A 21,567-nucleotide genomic window follows, 5' to 3' on the forward strand; every position below is an offset into this window, starting at 1 on the left:
ATCCTAAATTCGTATATACTGTATAAATAAAATATAAACCTAGTAAAAAATATTCTCGTCACTTTTAAAAACGATCTATAGGAAATGTGGGTTAATAAAAAGAAGGTATAATAATGCATTAAAAACAATTTTCAATTAATGGCAACACTGTCGATCACGAACTATCCCGATGTTTTCTGTAACGTTTTTAGTTCCAGGATTCGATTTATTAAGACAGTGTTGCCAATAAGTACGTTTAATATGTGGAATTGATATTTTACAGAAAAATAAAATCAATTTTTACTTAGTACTGATAATTTATTTTGAAAATACACATATTATATTGTTGCTTTCGGTTTCTGTGACAAAAACTTCTTATTCTTAAACGAACCATCTGGAAAAAATAGCGATTTGTTAATTTTCGATATAATTAGAAACATCGATGTAATATGTATTAGAGAAGAGTGCTACGAGGGCGAGTCTAAAACAACAAAAAAAAATATTTCGTGATAATATATACCTTTAGTCATTTTAAGACGATTATCTTTCGAATGACATCCTGTAGATTCCGGATTCGATTCAACTTTTTTACAAATAGTATGTTGAGATTTCATTTTATAGATACCCATATAATTCAACGAAATGGCGGGTTGTATAGCGAGGGAATCTTGATGTTTTAAATATTTCGCCAAAGGAGTTTTCAAAAATCTCCTCGAATCCTGTATCATTAATTGTATGGCATCTTTCGTTTCCCGCGGAAATTTGATATCTCGAGGACGATCTGGAGGTTTTTCTGTCGTACTAGACCAATCGCAGTTATCTAAACGAGGGGTAAAAACAAAAATACATCGTGATACGAGGGTTGATTTATATTTACCTGAAATTGATATTTCGGTTTTTGGTTGGATCTTTGGGAGTTTATTTTTCACGGAATTCATCATTTCTAAGTAATTTTTACAACCGTTTTTCATTTCGAAATTACCTTGATTAGATACGTCGTTTTTTTTGGACATTTTATTAAAATTTTCTACTTGAGTTTTCACGAAACTTTTTTCTTTGCTTTTTCTCATTTTACCTTCGGCGATAAAATTTTGACATACTGAAGATTTAGATCCAACAAAACTTTTGACGTATCTAGAATTCGATTTCAATTTTCTCATATCCGGAAGACGTTCCTTAGAATTCATGTTTCTTTTTAACTTCCTCTGTATATTCGATTTCACTTTTTGATTACAACGGACCTTATAATAGAAATTATTAATACGATACTATATTTTACATATCCCTGTATAAACCACGAAATCATATGAGACACGTTATTGTAAACTATTAATCGTAAAACCGACAACAGCGCATTTTCGTAACAAATTAATAACTCCTAACCTTATTTCTGTTGCACTGAGGAATTGGCCAAATTATACCAGTTGTACTGGTCGATTTATCAATTCTCGTAGAAATATTAGACTCTTTGAAATCTTCTAAAAGATTTTTCATTATTTTGTGATCCGGTATATTTTTTCCCAAAGTTAAATTATCGTTTTTATACAACGTTTCAACCGGCACGTCATCTTTCAAATTCAATTTCATTTGGTGTTTTTTTAAATTCCCTAAAAGACATTTCTTTACAAAAATATTTATTTTGTATTCGAATATCTTTAGAAAATATATTTAAGCTCTAAAAATAGAAGAAGAAAATAATTTTTAATCACACATAGAGAGAGTGGATCAAGCAATAAAGACAGGGCCGTATTCAGGAGCACTTCAATTAAAAATTCCAAATCAAGTATTTGAATTTGTGATTACAGATTAGTACCTAGAGGGAATAATAAATTAAAATTTTATTTCTAGAAGTTTAAAAGCGACATCTATTGATCAACATAGGAAATATCTATTTATTATACGGTAGGGGAGATTTATAAATACCTAGAACACGTTTAGAATTTCTATACAGAGGTATTCTTTTCGGGGTTGCTTTTCTGAACGATTCTATGATCTTCGGAGCTATATTTTTCGGTTTTAACTGCTGTTCTAAATTCGTACCCGGTTTATTTTCATTATTAATGAAAATATCTATGGCGCATTCGGATTGCATGGCGTCTAAATGATTCATTATAGTTTTAAAAGATTCCTCCACGTGCTGAAAGGATTTTCTGAAATGTCTATTCATGGCTTCTTTCTTTTTCAAATCGAATGGAGGTCGATTGCGGTATTTTTGTACGAGCATTCTTCTTCTAGTATTGTTCATTTTAAGAAGAAGAAAATAACTAAAAAAAAAAACGACTACCGACACCTAATAAATTAAATAATTAGAGTTAAATGTAATATTCAATTTATAATCGTTACAAAACGTTGTTTTTTTCTAAAATTTATACCAATAAACACTTATCGATGTAAAAAATCGATACTAATCGATTTTATTGATCAAAATACTTACGTAATATTCGCGTTAACGTAAAGTATATAAAAACTTTGTAACTTCCCTTCCCAATCCCAAATTTATAACATTTGACACATTTAATCTTATTTCAGTTATTTGACAAGGTAACTGTCATTTTAGTATATACGTCGTTTCAATTGTTTTCATTTTAGCTTTCGCAATCTCCAATCCAACATCAATATATTAGTAACAGTTACAAACGCGCACATCTCTAATTCTCCTCGTATTATTGTTGATTAGTACGATTAATTTTTGTTTAAATATCAACATCTGTCAATACGTCACTGTTATCAAAGAATTCTTTCATATTATCTAAACGGAAGAAAATAAATCGTTTTTAAAGCAAATATATTTATTGATTAGAGTTACAACGTGGAAAATTGACTGATTCAGACGGAATATTCAGTGAACGCTGCCACGTTTTCCTCGGTCGTTTACCACCCTCGTAGTTACAAGAGTTGCTTCACCCCTCCACGCTGCGTTCTAATGGAATCTGTTATGCCGCTACGTTGCCACGTCGGTCATCTGAATTTATTATATTAAAAATAAAATAAGTCGTACTACATACAGTGTGGAATAGCTAAGTGGGATAAATTCATTAATCAAAAAATGGAGGTTTAGTTTCTGAAACCGTTGGTGATATACCGACTCACACGCTCACAATTAAACTGTATAACCTGCATTTCGATATTCAAGTAATCGTCTTCAGATATTGAAGGTAAAATTCACATGTCAGACAGTGTAATTTTGAATGTTGGTGTAGGTCATTTGTCACTTTTCGCTGACTCTCTCTCGCTTGTTGTGCCCATTTTCGAGTAGAATTATTGTTTTTTGTTAATTTAATGTATATCGGTTGACATTTGATGACTAACTGATAGTATTAGATCGGATAGATGACCTTCTATAAAGGTCACTTACACCTAATTGGTATAAAACGTGTTGTTACTCTTAGCATTAATGTCATTTACTAACATAACCTCAAATAAGTAAACGATTTTTATGTATTAAAAAAAAGATTTTCTACAAACGCAATTGAGTTTTATGTGATTGATTAAATTTAAAAAATATAGTAATTTCGGTTACAAAATTACGATTTATATAGATGCCTACAAGAATTTACGACCTTCAATTGACTTTCAACTATTAGAGAAAATTTTATGATCGAATCAAAGTAATATTGTACAATCCGGCAACAGCGTAGACGTATAAAACTCGTCTGTGCTTACAGGGAGGCGTAAATCGAAACCAGTGTTTTGTTGATACTCCATTGTAGTCGCAGTAGTCGAGTGCGCGTACAATACCGGAAGGAGAATCAGATATATTAAATCGACATACAACTCTACGTAGTTTTTCAAGCCGGGTGTGTAAAAAGTGACCGGTTTTCGTAAATATATATATAAAAAAAAGTGTGAAACAAACATATTCGATATTTTTTATCACCTGTTTTATTCATAAGGTACGTAATAACTTTTTTCGAATAACGTTTAGTCAGATTTTAGATATTATCGGTAGACATTTTATATTAATCAAAGAAACTGACCACACCATTTTGATAAACAGTGAAGTTGATATGTTTATATTACAATCTAATGAACTACACCCGGTTTTCACTTTTTTTTATACCGTATGTCCCGATAAATATTCAATTTTAAAATGAATAGGAGAAAACTGTTAATTATTTATGTATGTGATTGTTTTCAATACATTTTTTGCAAACCTCTTGATTTTAGGTCTCTTTTCACTTTCTATTTTAAACTGATTTTCTATGAAAGACGTAAAATCAAGACGATTCATCACGAAAAAACTTATATATACATAATTTATTAGTTGGTTTACAATTATTCCACGATAAACGCTAAAAATATCCGAGATTAGGATAGGCAACTTAAAATTAAAAAAAAATCTTTGTTTCAACAAATTATTAATAAAAAATAAGAATGAAATAAATTGAATGCGTGGACAACAACAATTGATATAAAACAATGAAACATCACGAAACTCTTGACAGGTGATTTTTAGGTTATCTAAATATTTATTCTCAAATATTTCTGTTATAAATATCCAAATATTTGCTTGAATAATAAACAATTTTTTCAATAATATCATATATAATTTCTTATATGCTTTTATTTAATTAAAAATTATCGTAATAAAATTTTACCGCCCTTCACGTCGATAAAGTAGAAATCGTTTCGGGCGGCTGAGATAATTTGTCAATAATACTAATAAGTAGAAAATATTGTACATCTGCCATTATTCGTTCGTCTTTAAAATTACACAAAAATACTCTTTAATTGGTTCGTTATATTTTTAATAAAATATTAATATATTATCCATCTGTCATATAACAAACGAAATGATATGGATATCACAATTTTAATAAGAAAGAATCGATACAATATAATCGATTATCGTAAATCACTCAGTTAATTCTCTTGTACTTAAAATTGGCAAATATAAATCGAATTAAAGCACGTCAATAATAAAGTATTCATTTTGTATTTACAAAATATATTTAATTCAAACTATTAACGTCTGATAATTGTTTCCAATTTCCCCAACTTTCAAATTAAAATCTGGCAATGTTGCCCAAATACCACCTCCATTATGTTATTTGTATATCTATCATTGTCTTTTTTTTTATATAAAAAGTTACTCATTAAAATTTATTAACGTTAAGGCATTAAATATAATGTTAAAATTAATTCAAAGCACGTATTTATTTTCTAAAATGATATCCTCTATTGTTTATATGTAAACTTATGATAATTCCATTTCCTGTTTCGTCATCAACAGCCTGTCGTCTGTGTAGTATCTAAGAAGGCTATGTCCGCCATGTTTGATGAAACATCTCTTTATTTTCAAGGTTGTTTACGTCAGTCTATTTAGGGATAAGTAAATATGTCTAAATCGCTTTTCAAAAAGATATATATATATATATGCAAAATTCCGAATCGAATTCATAAATATAACCGGCAACACGCCTTAAACTTTTCTGTCTGGATTGCTTTGTAGAAATTTGATATTTTTAGTGCATCCGACCGTGAACTTGCGCTCCCAGGTCACTCGATTCCATCTTGTGCCACGGTCACCGCATGATTTTCACCGCCAACTTATTATTTGTTGACAAATAAACAAATAAGTTTGACACAAAAGAATATGTGTTACGGTTTGAAGTACTACGAGTGGTTTCGATAAGATAATTTTGAACGTCAATGGAATTGACATTTTGGAAATTTTGCAATTTGATAAGTTGTTCGTTGTCAATGTTGACGTTTAAATAGTTGGAATTTTCAACTTACGAGAACTATCTCTTTGAAACTAGTAGCATTAGAAAACTGAAATTTGATGAAATAATATTAGAAGACGGTACATGAACATCGCTATTTTTGAGATATAAGGTTGTAAATTAAAAAAAGTAAAATATTAACTGTGTACTGTGTTTTAAATTTTCACAGTTTGTTAAAAATTTCTTCTTAAACCGATAAACAGTACATATAAATTTTTATAGGGCGTCATTGAAAAGTTGTTAGCCGAGCAAGACGCTAAAGACGAATTTTTCTTTGTGTTTTTAATTCGAAATTGCTTATTATTTTTTTGATAAGACAAATATTAGAAATTCAGATGTTTCTTTGTCGTTTCGTAATGTTTCAATCAATCACCTTCATTAAAAATATTTTTGATCGATTTACCGTTACAAAATCTGCAATTATTCACATTAATATTGTCCGTGGCCTTGATGCTTTCGATGTCGTTAACCTTTTTGGACGTTCTATGGTAGATTTACATTTGTGTGAAAATATTATTTTACCATTTCACGCGATTAAAAATAACTGATAATAATTTACCGAATGGATTAGAATTAATTATCAAAATTATAATTTTATCGATTACAATATGGATTATTGCAATTTCCATAATACTATGAAAAAGATAAAAGATAAAATTTTTGGTAAAAATAAATATTATACGCGGGGAAGTCGATAAATTCGTGACCGAGAGTTTTTACACTTGCCGCGCAGAGTGGACTCGAATGATTAGTTTGTTGAAACCTAACCAATCTTAAGATTTATCAATCCACATATAGTTAGTTGTCAAATGTCAATTATTATGGGTGCGTTCCGAAATGGATATCGATATATTAGTTGGTTGTCAAATGTCAAATATTATGACATTTTAAACCTACTCTGGGTTTTCGGCAAATAATTTAAGACCAAAATAAAATAAATCGGTCCAGCCGTTCTCGAGTGATGTTTTCTACCTCATCAGATGGCGCCAGAAGCTCTAGAATTTGATGATGATTCCCTTCGTTTCTTTAGCAGTACGAGAATGATCCCAGAATTACTTGGCGCAGCAATTTATTTTGTTCAGAAAGTTTCTAGAACGTTCTAGAAAATTCTAAAACGAATGAAATTTATGATAAGCGAAGTGATGTACATCTAAACATTCTAGAACGTTCTGGTACTGAAAATTTCGATGTCTGATGGTATATAAACCGAAAATCAGTTAAAACATGTATCCGTATAAATTTTCTATACAATTAAACTTCAGCGATGATAAATCATTTCGATTTTAACAGTTATTTAGACAATTAGTCACTGTTATTAACTTCTTATTGTGTTCAGTTTCGTTAATTGGGAATAAATTTGTAATTTCAAGATACGCATCGGGGTAAACGACCCCGTTGACCTCGTTCAAACACCGGAGTTTCTTAATTTCGATGAAATCGTTCGATTCTTATCGATTTAAGTGAACGAAAATGATTGTTGCAGATCGAAAACCTCGAAAAATATGAACGGAATAGTAGAAAGTCACACGAACGGATCGGGCGATCTTAACGGATGCGGCGATATAATTACGCAAAACCAACAGAAAGGTTGTTGGACTATCGGTCTCATAAATTCCAAGTGTCGGTACTTAACGGCCGAAACGTTCGGTTTCAAAATCAACAGCAACGGTACTTCGCTCAAAAAGAAACAGATATGGACTTTGGAGCCCGATACATCCGGCGCTGGAGACAGTAAGTATATTCCCATATAATATTATTTCGATTTTTTATTTTTTTTGTTTTTTTTTTTCAAATTTGTTTCCCTCAAACATTTTATTTTACGATCTATTTTTACCATTTTAAATTAAGAACGTTTCAACGATCCACCGGGACATCCTTTATATTACGAGACACTGATTGTTTGGAGCGCGGTTGCCAACCGTTCCGGATTTCCGGGACAGTCCCGACATCCATTCGCGTGACGTGTGCACCCGGAATACTGATTGTCCCAAGTTTCCCGCTCTCCCCTAATTTTTAGTCGACATTCGAAAACTTATGTACAATTTTTTTCCAAATACGATTATCGTTTGATTCAATTACGACTTTTACGAATACAACATTTTCCTGCATTCATTTCGTATTCAAATTGGGACAACCGGTATAATAAATTCTCTAATTTGAATCAAGAACGTTAAAAAAATCAACCTACTACTTTCAAATCAGAAAAATCGATAATATATTAAATCCGCTTTATTGCATTCAGTTTAGTACTTTTTTCTTCGTGTAAAATATACTAAAAAATATAAGTCATCAAAGATCGACAATTTATTTTTTTTTTCGCATTCGTTATTTTGATAACATTGTTATATATGTCATTTATTACCTTATAGAGTGACAGTTTAATACCGATGATTACGATCGATATGATAAAGTGATAATCATTCACTGACAAGTAGGTATTTACCGATAATCAGTTGACAATAAATAATTTACTGTCGTATTATCGTTAAGTTTGTATAACCAGTGGTATGACATTTAAATTACTTCAAATACAAAAAATATAAGAATTATTAGATCACGTATATATTAGTATATAAGACTTATTTGTAAAAGCGGCAACATCGACGCTTTATATCTCCAAACTATTTACGTAAAATATTCAATGTAAATTTATTTATTTTCAATTTAGTTTAATAGATGGGTCTGTCGGCGTAAATAATCATCAAATTAAGTAAAAATAATCATGCATTGTTGATTTTACTAAAAAAATTAGGTATACCTTTAATTTTATGTAACTACCTTGATCGTTAATAATATGTTTCTGTAAATTTGGCATACATCCCTACATCGATGTGATCCGGCCGACTGGTTGTCAGCGACTGCTACATAATTCTGAGTATAACTTTATAATTTGCTGCCAACGCACCCTAGCGGTCAGTATAAGTACTATACATTTCGAAGTATATTAAAATATGCTTTTTATTCGGTATCCTTTGATTTAATTAAGGTTATTAATTAATTATAATTGTATATTCTAACATTTTTTTCAATGTTCGTTTCCATATCCTAATAAAAATCTCAAACTTTTTACAAGATAGTCGCTAGGGTATAAACTGAAATCAAAACAAGAAATTTGACAGATGTCAAACAATTAGACTACTTGATAAAGTCAATTTGATCAAAACATAAAGCGTTGTCTTCAATATCTAATATAGATCTGTGGTTGCCCCAAAATAACACTTGTAGGGTGTTGTACGTGGAGCTGTGTCTGTGATTGGTATAAACGCCTAATTTTGTCACGTGATTTAGTTTGGTATTCGCGAGTCACTTCACTGAATCGGTTAGTTAAAACAATAATAAACGTCATTATTGACTTACGTATACGTATACTCAATTTTGAATATTTATGTAATCAATTGACAATAAAAACAGTAATATACAGAGGAGAATAATAGATTTTCATAATTTAACCACTACTAAAAATCGTAATTCTATAATTTTTATACAAGGTTATATATAAAAGTTCTTTTTTACATTTCAAATTAAATTTATAGAGTATTGTTTCAGGTTTGATATACTTAAAATCGCACTTGGGGAAATACTTAGCAGTAGATTCATTCGGTAACGTCACTTGTGAAAGCGAAGAAAAAGAACCGGGTTGTAAGTTACAAATAAGCGTAGCCGAAGACGGTACCGGTAGATGGGCCCTCCGCAACGTCGTACGAGGGTAAGTCGTTAAGTTCTATCAACATTTTCCAATATCTGGTTTATACTGTGGCAATGCAAATTTGTTTCAGATACTTTTTGGGTGCTTCCGCCGATAAATTAACCTGTACGGCTAAAGTACCGGGTGACGCGGAATTTTGGCACGTGCATTTGGCGGCTAGACCCCAAATGAATTTGAGATCGGTCGGTAGGAAACGTTTCGCTCACTTATCGGAGAACCTCGACGAAATTTACGTCGACGCTAACGTTCCTTGGGGCGAAGACACGCTTTTCACCCTCGAATTCAGATTGGAGGAATCCGGAAAATACGCCATTCACACTTGCAACAATAAATATCTTTCCATGAATGGTGAGTTTTTTCAATTAATTTGGAGAAATTGGGGGGTTATAACAATTTGAGCTCTTTAAATCTATATGATCGGTTCAATTTTGAAAAATATTTCTATTTATTAATATAGCTTTCCCCAAAAAGGGGGACATGTATCATAATTTATTATATTTGAGGCTGGAAATGAATATTTTTCTTATTGGAGTCCCTACCATAGCCAGTTTTTTCTGTTACCAGGTAAATTAGTGGATAGTTGTAATAAAGACTGTCTCTTCACTGCCGAATACCACAGTGGCCAATTAGCTTTAAGAGACCGCAACGGTCAATATTTGAGTCCCATCGGTTCGAAAGCTGTGTTGAAAACTCGTTCCAATACAGTTACCAAAGACGAACTCTTCTCTTTGGAAGATTCACTTCCTCAAGCCAGTTTCGTAGCCGCTTTGAATACCAGATTCGTTTCCGTTAAACAAGGTAAGTGTTTCAAATTAACCACTTCATCATTCCGTCTCATCTAAGTTTAATAAGAATTTGTTTTTTCTATAATTGTCGCTCAAAAGCTACTACACACTGTAATTTTTCAAAATTTTTGTAATGCTTAATATTTGGAAAAGTGAAAATCGTTTAATTCTGATACGGTTCAAATAAACACTTGGTACAATAAAAATTTGAGTTTTACTAATGAAATCTCTATGAATATGTTTTTGGGCACGTTATGTATATATTTAACATTGTTTTTGCCATGAAAGAATAAAATTCTAAACAAAATTTATTATATACAGCGTAATTGAAAAAAATCAATTCGAAAGTGCCTATTACATACTGTATATTTTTTTAATCCACTCTATATATAGTAATTTTTTTATTTACAAAATATTTTAATTTATTTTCGTATTTTTTCTCATGTTTCTTTATTTTTTGTTGGTATTTTTTTGTATTTACTGATACTTCCAAATCTATATTGATAACTTGATTATTTTCATTTTTAATTTTACATTTTTTAATAATCAAATTAGATTTTTGTGTTCTAAACTATCTTATTTATTAATGAGAGTATACTGAATACTAAAATTCCAGAGATAATCAAAAAAAGTTTGATTGAATAACAGCAACAAAGCAAATATGATATACTTTATACAAATTATTGTATACGCTTTATAAACAAATAAATATAACCAGTTTTCATGTAATACTTCGAAACAATCAAAAATAAACATTTGAAAAAGTTTTTTTCTATCGAAAATTATTTTAAAACAAAATAATACAATTGAACATAACCTCAACATAACAAACGACTTCATAGAATAATTATAAATGTGTAAATTATTTTGAAATGTAAAAAAAAATATATGTTAATACTTACATTTTGGCGAAAAAAATTATTAATTTAACTTCAATACATTTACATAACACAAAAAACCATCATTAATTTCTTATTTAAGCAACTTTCTAGAAACAAATTGAATTTCGTAAAAGCATTCTTCTTTTTTACATATATACCTGAACCTACTCGTTCCGTTAACGTCAAATTTGAATCGAAATTTCCAATTTGTTAAGAATGTAAATAAAAAAGAAGACAAATATAATGGACATGACATTCTTAGGTTAACTGTAGTCGCTATGCAGATGTTTATATTGTTATTCATTGCTACTTGTTGACCTTCAAAAAGAACTATCGATCCCAAAACACAATTTCAAATTGAAAGAAAGCTAAATAACTAATCGGAATTTTTTAAAATTCAAACTAATATTTGATTTATAATCGACTACTTTTGATATTGAATAAAATTTGTTTTTATTATATAGGGAGTTTGTGTGAAATGGCGGTCCTCAAAATTTCTTTTAACACTTAAAGATATTTTAGTTTTTAAATTTTTCCTAGAGAGACAGGATGTTATTTTTACCATATCAATAATTTTTGGGGAGTAAATTTAGATAACTTGCTTACGTTTTTAAAAATAGTAACTAGGGATGTTTGTTTTTTATCACTCATCGTTCATATACAGGGTGTTTTTTCGTCGCGTATTGTAAAATTGTAAAACACATTAATACCCCATATTTCAAATATATTTATACTGAAAATAGTGAATATAACGTTATGTATGTGTAAAGAAATTTTGAAAAACAGTTATGATAAATTGTTTTATATTTTTCTTTTCGTCAAGGCCATCAGCGGTTTTAAATATTTATGCAAAAGTAATAATTAAGACATATGGTAACCGAATAACAGATGTTTTCTATAATGATGCATGTCTTCTAAAATTGCATATCTTTATAAAACAATCGGAGATATTTATATGGAATATACAGGATGGATTAATAATCTAGGATATTGTTTTTATCGCTATTTTTAAAAAATAGGTTTTAATGTTACAGGGTCGAAGTATATAAAAAATATATTGTTTCCAAACATGAATATACAGGATGAATAAATAAATTAAGCTATTGTTTTTATGATTTTTTTTTATATAAAAATAGGATTTGACGATACAGGGTCGAATTATATCAAAAATATATTGTGTAATTTTTCTTCCTCTATGAATATACAGGGTGGATAAATAATCTAAAAAAAAGTTTTTATGAATTTTTTATATAGAAATAGGTTATAGGTTTTGACGATACAGGGTCGAATTATATCAAAAATATATTGTTTTTAAACGACTTGATATAATTTTTTTTCTATATGAATATACAGAGTGGATAAATAATCTAAGGTATCGTTTTTATGAATTTTTTTATATAAAAATAGGTTTTGTCGATACAGGGTTGTATTAAATAAATAACAAACATTAACTACGAACGAATTGATCTAATCGTCTTCTTAATGGAATATACAGGATGGATTAATGAAGAAGGGGAATATTCTTGTAACTTTTTTTATATAAAAATAAGTTTTGTTTATACAAGGTCGTATTATATCGAAAAACTGTATTAACTGCAAACAACTTGATTTTCGCTTGTTGCTAACTGAATATACAGGATAGCTTATTAGTCTAGGTATAGTTATTATTGATTTTTTTGAAATACGGTGTTGTATTATATCAAAAATTGCATTGTTTGTGAAGTATTTGAACTACTATCGGTAATTTTAATATACAGGATGGATTACTAATCAAATTTATGGTTTTTATTACTTTTTTGAACGTTCGGATTATTCAATGCACACTTATCGTTACGAGCGTCTTAAACGAACATTTATTCTTAAAATAGAAGCCAGACGCGGATAAAAAAGGTCTTTCGATAAGTTATTTATCCAATGGAATAAAACAGATACGAACAGGACCGTATTTACCAATATTATGATATTTCGCGTCAATAAAATCATGTAATTCATCGACAATTAGAATATTTATTGATACTGCGATATGCAGGACCGGATTCAGATCACGTGCGCCCATTATTATAATATAAAAATTATCTTGATTCAATTTTTCCTAACCTAACATGAAATCGTGATAGCGTACTTTCGATCTCCAACACGACAACAAAAAACGTATTTGCATGGTTCTCGTTAACCATATGTTGATGTAATACAATCACGTATATACAGATGTTACTAGTTTTTACTGTTAGGAACGCTGGTTTGAAATAATAACACTATTTTAATGATACGTCTATTTAAACAACGTTATTTGAAGAAAAAAAAAAATAGTTTAGGATCTCACTTTACGAGATGCGGCAACTTACACAACGATCTCAACGTTTATATCACGATTTTTGCCTAAAGGTACCTAAAGTATGACGTATTTTTGATGACTCGGTCGATTTTGTGTAATATTTTTTGTTATTCAATTTTATAAATTGAAAAAAAAAACAATTTTGCAATTTATATTTTCATTCTGTTACGAAACTTATATGCAGGAATTATAACTTCACAGAAACTGCGTTGTTTATAAATTACACAATGTGAATCAGCTTATTCTTTGAAAATTTCATTATTTTTGCTGGAGATAATATTTTTCGCCGTTTATCTAACGGTTTATCAAAGGAAGTTTCATCTAAATAAAATTGTAAACGAAATTACTTTCGAGAAACACCCTGTAATTACAGTCAGTTTTTGTTATATTACTAAATATTGTTCACCCTGTAACTTACTAATGACGTAACATGAATTTCTATAAGAATTTTTCTTCTAAAAAAATCAAAAACTAAAATTACTTTCGAGAAACACCCTGTAGTTACAAAACGTCCGTTTTTGTTATATTACTTAAAATTGTTCACCCTGTAACTTACTAATGACGTAACATAAATTTCTATAAGAATTTTTCTGCTAAAAAAATCAAAAACTAAAATTACTTTCGAGAAACACTCTGTAATTACAAAAAGTCAGTTTTTGTTATATTACTTAAAATTGTTCACCCTGTAACTTACTAATGACGTAACATAAATTTCTATAAGAATTTTTCTTCTAAAAAAATCAAACACTAAAATTACTTTCGAGAAACACCCTGTAGTTACCAAACGTCCGTTTTTGTTATATTACTTAATGTTGTTCACTCTGTAACTTACTAATGACGTAACATAAATTTCTATAAGAAATGTTTTTTTAAAAAAATCAAAAACTGAAATTACTTTCGAGAAACACCCTGTAATTACAAAGTCTGTTTTTGTTATATTACTTAATATTGTTCACCCTGTGACGTAACATAAATTTCTATAAGAATTTTTCGTCTAAAAAAATAAAAAACTGAAATTACTTTCGAGAAACACTCTGTAATTACAAAAAGTCCATTTTTGTTATATTAATATTGTTCACCCTGTATCTTACTAATGACGTAACATGAATTTCTATAAGAATTTTTCTTCTAAAAAAATAAACTGAAATTATTTTCGAAAAACACCCTGTAATTACAAAAAGTCCGTTTATATATATTACTTTATTGTTCACCCTGTAACTTACTAATGACGTAACATAAATTTCTATAAGAATTTTTCGTCTAAAAAAATCAAAAACTGAAATTAGTTTCGAGAAACACCCTGTAATTACAAAGTCTGTTTTTGTTATATTACTTAATATTGTTCACCCTGTAACTTACTAATGACGTAACAAGAATTTCTATAAGAATTTTTCTTCTAAAAAAATCAAAAACTAAAATTACTTTCGAGAAACACCCTATAATTACAAAACGTCCGTTTTTGTTATATTACTTAATGTTGTTCACTCTGTAACTTACTAATGACGTAACATAAATTTCTATAAGAAATGTTTTTTTAAAAAAATCAAAAACTGAAATTAGTTTCGAGAAACACCCTGTAATTACAAAGTATGTTTTTGTTATATTACTTAATATTGTTCACCCTGTGACGTAACATAAATTTCTATAAGAATTTTTCGTCTAAAAAAATAAAAAACTGAAATTACTTTCGAGAAACACCTTGTAATTACAAAAAGTCCATTTTTGTTATATTAATATTGTTCACCCTGTATCTTACTAATGACGTAACATGAATTTCTATAAGAATTTTTCTTCTAAAAAAATAAACTGAAATTATTTTCGAAAAACACCCTGTAATTACAAAAAGTCCGTTTATATATATTACTTTATTGTTCACCCTGTATCTTACTAATGACGTAACATAAATTTCTATAAGAATTTTTCTTCTAAAAAAATCGAAAACTGAAATTAGTTTCGAGAAACACCCTGTAATTACATAGTCTGTTTTTGTTATATTACTTAAAATTGTTCACCCTGTAACTTACTAATGACGTAACATAAATTTCTATAAAAATTTTTAGTCTAAAAATATCAACAGACGATATTACTTTCGAGAAGCACCCTGTATTTCATAAATTACTTCCCCGAAAATAATTAATTTGTTACCATATGAACAATACTTTCGAATTACGATTAATTAAAGCTTTAATCTTTTAATAGTGAAAATATGTAGAATCTTGGAAATCGAAATAAATAATTTTTGATTGGCAACCTTGTTTTTATGTGCTGTTTGTTAATATTTTTGAAAATGAACGTAGATTTCAGCAATTTCCAACTCGATATAATAGAAATTATCTGCAATAAAACCAGGTATTTTTTTCGATTAATGAATGTCTGAAAGACTTACAATCGATTTTAAATTCGATTCAAAAAACAACGCTGTATAAAACTAGTTACAAATAAATAATTCAAAAGGATAGACGCAATTAACTTCACCATAAATAAATAGTTAAATCAAAATGACCACCAGTAAGATACTTTATAAAATATTTAGTGCAAACAAACACCCTGTATATAACAACGAGAATATTTAATAAATCTATGAATAGTATTTACAGGAAATTTCTTTATATTCCTATATCTGTATTGGTAGATCTTGTTTATCGAATAGACAAACAAAAAAAAAACACATAAGAACAATGGTTTTGCTATCAAGCGTGTTACATTCCGATGACCATTTTATCTGTTTGTTGTTTTACAAGTTCTTGACCCGCAGATTGTATCGTATACGCCCGATTCCATATAAAGCGAGCTTCGTTTGCAGTTAATTTCTTACAGGCGAATAAATCTATTGCGGTTACATCGGTTTAAAACCATATTAAATTTAAAAAAAAACTATTACGAATCAGATTGTATATCACTTTTCTTTAGCTCTTATAAATGTAAATAAATATTTTGAGGTTAAGGTACGTCAACCGTTTTCAGCTTATTATAAATATACATGAAATAAATTCGATCATTCTATATGGATATACAAGAATAATTATTTGTTTACAAACGTTAAACATCTTAATCTGAATTCAATAACATTTCGTATAATAAAATTAATTTGGATAGGTTACTGACCTACGCGAACTTCGTGCGCCATTATTACTAACACGAAATATACCAAACAGTGTTGCCACTGATTTCTACTTATTTGTAAAATTGCTACTTTTACGATGTTATTAGAAAATGATGAAAATTAAATGTAAAGTCATATTTCGGTAAAAAGAATATGTCGAAACGTTAATTTTTTATCAAAAGAGATCTAAAGTCAAGAAAATTTATCAAGAAAAACGTTTATTTCTATATACAGGTGTAGATGTAACTGCTAACCAAGAAGAAATATCAGATCACGAAACCTTCCAATTGGAATTCGATTGGAACACCAAGAGATGGTACATCCGTACAATGCAAGATAAATATTGGACTCTCGAAACCGGAGGGGGTATTCAAGCCTGCGGTGACAAAAGGTTAAAGACAAAATTCTAAAAAATTACCGAGAGATAATAATTTTTTTTATTAAATGCAGATCATCTAACGCCTTATTCGACCTCTCCTGGCAAACCGACGGTTCCGTAGCGTTCAGAGCTAATAACGGACGTTACGTCATTACCAAACGTTCCGGTCACCTTTACGCTACCTCAGACACTATCGACGACACCTGCAGATACTTCTTCTATCTCGTCAACAGACCCATTTTGGTATTAAAATGCGAACAAGGCTTCGTGGGATATAAATCGACAACGAATCCTAAATTGGAGTGCAATAAGGCTACTTACGAGACCATACAAGTCGAGAGGGGAGAAAAGGGAATTGTTTATTTCAAAAGTAAGTGAATTTTTTTATTATTAACTTTTCAATCAAAACAAATTTAAAATCAAGACGATTTAGCAAGAAAAATTTATTTATTTAGATAAAAATTATATTTATTTATAATTTTTACAAATAATACTAAAAAAAATACAATTTAATAACAAAATATTTCATCGACTAATCTTTTTAGACAGGACGGCAACGTTGTAAACAGTGTTATTATAATATGATCCTTATAAGCATTGGTTTGACCATGTTGTTTGATTTAAAAATATGTAAATATAAATTTTCAAATATATTTACCAATAACTAATAAATAAATCATTTTTATATTTTTTCTTCAAAGTTTTTATAATTATCACTTCGTAATGGAGGTGTTTACTCTATCGGTTTAAATTAAAACAATAAAAATTAACCTAAGAATACTTACAGACGAAAGTATTAATCTGAACCTCACTTTTTTCACATACTACACACGCACGTAACACAATTGATTATATTTTGCACAAATTTTCACAAAAATATAAGAATAAATTATATTCTGAATATACCCAAAATAGCCGTTTGACTTTATTGACAACGTCAACGCAATCGTTTCATCCGAAATCGATTTCTTCGGAATTAGACGCGAAGAGTATTTTTGACTAAACATAATTTGAAACCATTCCAAAATTTTCGTTTTTATCTTTAGAAGTTTTTATACACAATAAAATTAACCTATTGAATATCTATTAATGCTCGTTAATGTTTATTTTAATTAAGAATAATTAATAGTAATGAGTGATAAAAAATAATCGATACGTTATTCACGATAAAACTGGAATCGATTCTAATGTCACTAAATTATCGGTTGTAACGTTTTCACATTTATCAAAAAAGTGCCCTTTTTAATCAAACTTTTATATATAGTCCTGTATTTTGAAAAATAATTTCATAAAAAACGTACATTTAATATATAACTGTTATATTGAATTCCATTTTTAGAATGGATTTTGTTTCATTAATTTTTCCAGGCAGATAATAAAACCGGCAACGATGCATTAATATAGCGGGAGTAATCAATTTGCCACACAACAATGTGAAAAATTTAGTTCTGTTGTGATATTTTTGATAAACGCTGAGTTTTTTCGTGAATAATTCAATATTTATGATATAAAGTAATACATTGTGAGTTTTTGTTAATAACGATATTGAAATTGATACAATTTTTTATAATTCTAACCTCAAATTGAAACAGCATCTAACGTATGTATTTAAATATTGTTTTTGTACGTTTTTTTTTGTGTTTTAAAATTATATTTCGAAATACTGGACAGTATTTGAACTGTTTTTCAAACTTTTTTCTTTCTTTTAATACCCTAAGTTACTTTATTCTTTTATATAATATCGTTTTATTTTGATATTAGGTTTGTTTTCTATGAAAATCAGTTAGAAATAAAACCGATTTACATATAAAAGAGGCCTAAAATCAAGACAAATACCACTAAAAACTTATAAAAAGATGTAAGAAGTAAAAAATTGATCGTTTTATATAGCTCACGAAGGAAAATACTGGCATGCCGATAGTGAAAGTGTAACCGCCGATTCAGATACACCGGAGGGTTTCTATTTGGAATTGAGGGAACCTACACGTTTGTGTATCAAAACTTCGACTGGTAATTACTTAACGGCGAGCAAAAACGGATGTTTCCGTATAGGTGACAGCAATATCGAAAGTGCTACACAATGGGAATACTAAGATTATTCTCAATTAACTACTATTTGTTTAATTATTAATAATATTTATTTTTGCTAGATTTTAAATATGTATTTAGTGCTGTGGAGTGAAAATTTTTAAAATATTACACGAGCAAATACTTAATTTCGAAACAACTGTGTTCAAAATATCATTTTATTTCTTTTTACGTTTTTTTTTATTGTCTACGTTTATTTATATGGAAATTATTTTTTTATAATCCAGAACAACACTAGCCAAAATAAAAAAACGAGTAAACTGCCAAAATATACTAACATTTTGTATGTATATATAAATATCTTGATAATATTCAAGTCCTACTTGATAAATTAATTATTTCAAATTTACAGGTATGTATATTATATACGGGGAGAGAATGTAACTGATTCTGACTCACCCTGTAAACAGAAATGTGTTTTCTGTATTAATTGATATAAATTTAGTTGCTTTTTGTAGGTGAATGTTTGGAAGTGTGGTGCACCCTATTTTTGGTCATAAAAAAATTTATATTTTCAATATGTTTTTAATCATTTTGTTCATTTTTTGGGGTATATAATATAAAAATGTTTGAAAACCAAAATTTTGACACTTTTGTTAATGAAAAACCCAAAACCCATTTTTCATGTCTTGAAATAGGACCCAACTTCCAAATAATCTTTTTTTTATATAATAAAACGTTATGATGTAACACCACCTTCAAAGTTTTAAGTATACAAAGCATTTTTTATTTATAATGAATAATAATTTATGTTTTGCTAATTTTTAATGCAAAATATCTAAATTATGGTGTATTTCCTTTTCAAATTCATGTAATTACACTAAACAAATTGATCGTTTATCGAAATGAAAATCATCTAGAGGTAAAATCGTGAAATCAATGTCTTTTTACCAGTTGTTGCATTTATTATTTAACATGTAGGCTCAAAAAAATATATTTAAAAAAACCGTTTATTTTTTACATATCCCTTAGGTGTTAAGGAGCTTTTTGCAATTTTTTTATAGTCCTGTTGTCTTTTTATAGCTTTTCCAGCGACGTTTATATTTATATATGTACGGGTCCGAATTCAATGGATACTTTTTTTGTATGATGAATGTATAATCTCTAAATATATATATATCTGTCTGTATTTTTATATTTTTTATTCATTTCCCTCTCCCTTCCTTATTTTTTATACCAAATTAAGTATTTTTGTCAATCTTGGTATACATTTAAAATATTTATAGTCCGAAAACAAAACAAAAATTAATCGAATCCCTTCTCAAAAATTTATTATTTGAAATATTTCAAAAATATACATAGTTATGAAAACCAAAACCCTGGTATAAAAATATTGATTTAATAATTATTTTTAAATATTTTATTTAACCACTTTTGATATTTTACCATAGCGAGATTTATGAAAAAATGTAACCTTTTGTAAAATGTAAAACAATAAAAAAATGATAAATATTTCAAGTTTTTAAATTATTCAATAACAAAAATTAGGAATCATTTTATTTCATAACTGTATAATCACACAGACAAGACATGTTAAAAAGAAGAATCTAATTCCAATAAGCGTGTTAACATATCAGTAAAAAAATTAAAGAAGAAGACTTGATTTGACATCTAACCTCAAAAAACTTGTAAAGTACTTTATAATCAATGAGAAATACTTACAAAGAATTTTAAATAGGAAAATATGAAAAAAATAATGTTTATCATTCATTTTCGTGATAAATTCAATTTTTATGAGATCGCATTTTTTTTAAACTGACCTATTATATGGACCTTAATTGTTGATTAATAAGAAAATTAACAAAATGATACAAATTTTAAGTTAAAAAAAAATAATGAAAGCATGTTAATCGACTATTTTATTCAACTTCTCCTAATTTTGTTCCATCAAGTTATTAACTACTTTTAAATTCTGACGATTTTTATGTTATTCTCATAATGATAATTTCTTTAAAGTGTCGCATTTGTTAATAATACAATTGTATTTATAATGAAACAGGTAAACTTACCTTGACTGTATTATTAAAAAAATCTTTTTAATAACATCACTAAGCATCGAAGCTCCTGTTTGAACAAAGAAAGTCACAAAAACTAAACTGGAATGTATAAAGTTTCATACGAAATGATGACATGAACCAACTTTGTAGAGCAAACTTTCCCTATGTATATATATATATAATCTTTTTATAGAGTTAACCAATTATTAAAACACTTTTAATAGAAACTTTAACTCTTTTAACTAATAAAACCGAGATCACTAATAGTTTTGTTTAACGAAAATATTCTGTTTATCAATTTAAACCTATCATCAATTGAATTACTAATTAAGACATTTTGATTCTTCTTTTTATTACGATGGCCTTTTACCGTACAGACTTCTCTCTAGTGGTGTAAAATGGATTTTCTTATTTACGCGTCGACGATACGCGCTGATAAACCAGTGGCGTACACAATTAAAAAATCACTAAATAATTTAATGTCGCAATCACCATTTCTTTTTAAAAGAATTATTTCTAGTGGATAAAACCGATAAATAAACAATAATCCCCATTTGAATAAGATAAAAAGCATGTAAAGAAATTAAC

At 28.4% G+C, this 21,567-nt stretch overlaps 2 protein-coding genes across 4 annotated transcripts; one reads left to right on the forward strand and one right to left on the reverse strand.

Moving 5' to 3' along the window:
* Positions 1-210: 210 nt before the first annotated feature.
* LOC130449417 (uncharacterized) lies at positions 211-21,320 on the reverse strand. 3 transcript variants are annotated; one of them, XM_056787222.1, is made up of 6 exons: positions 20,992-21,320; positions 2,020-2,243; positions 1,363-1,586; positions 857-1,220; positions 500-799; positions 211-373 (listed from the first exon to the last, which is right to left on the reverse strand). In XM_056787222.1, exons 1-6 carry the CDS (start codon positions 21,036-21,038, stop codon positions 318-320), a joined length of 1,215 nt encoding a protein of 404 aa, XP_056643200.1. In that variant the 5' UTR covers positions 21,039-21,320; the 3' UTR covers positions 211-317. The 3 variants fall into 3 exon arrangements, with proteins under 3 accessions (XP_056643200.1, XP_056643198.1, XP_056643199.1); XM_056787220.1 differs by having other exon boundaries at positions 1,903-2,243; XM_056787221.1 differs by lacking the exon at positions 20,992-21,320 and adding an exon at positions 11,099-11,206 and having other exon boundaries at positions 212-373; positions 1,903-2,243.
* LOC130449416 (protein singed) lies at positions 3,563-20,111 on the forward strand. The gene is made up of 8 exons (XM_056787219.1): positions 3,563-3,872; positions 7,189-7,436; positions 9,252-9,411; positions 9,482-9,759; positions 9,976-10,209; positions 16,750-16,906; positions 16,966-17,264; positions 18,785-20,111. The coding sequence occupies exons 2-8, from the start codon at positions 7,208-7,210 to the stop codon at positions 18,985-18,987; spliced, it is 1,560 nt and encodes a 519-aa protein (XP_056643197.1). The 5' UTR covers positions 3,563-3,872; positions 7,189-7,207; the 3' UTR covers positions 18,988-20,111.
* Positions 21,321-21,567: the final 247 nt, after the last annotated feature.

The sequence above is a fragment of the Diorhabda sublineata genome, chromosome 10 (genome assembly GCF_026230105.1).
Source record: "Diorhabda sublineata isolate icDioSubl1.1 chromosome 10, icDioSubl1.1, whole genome shotgun sequence".
In the NCBI taxonomy this organism is placed as follows: domain Eukaryota; kingdom Metazoa; phylum Arthropoda; class Insecta; order Coleoptera; family Chrysomelidae; genus Diorhabda; species Diorhabda sublineata.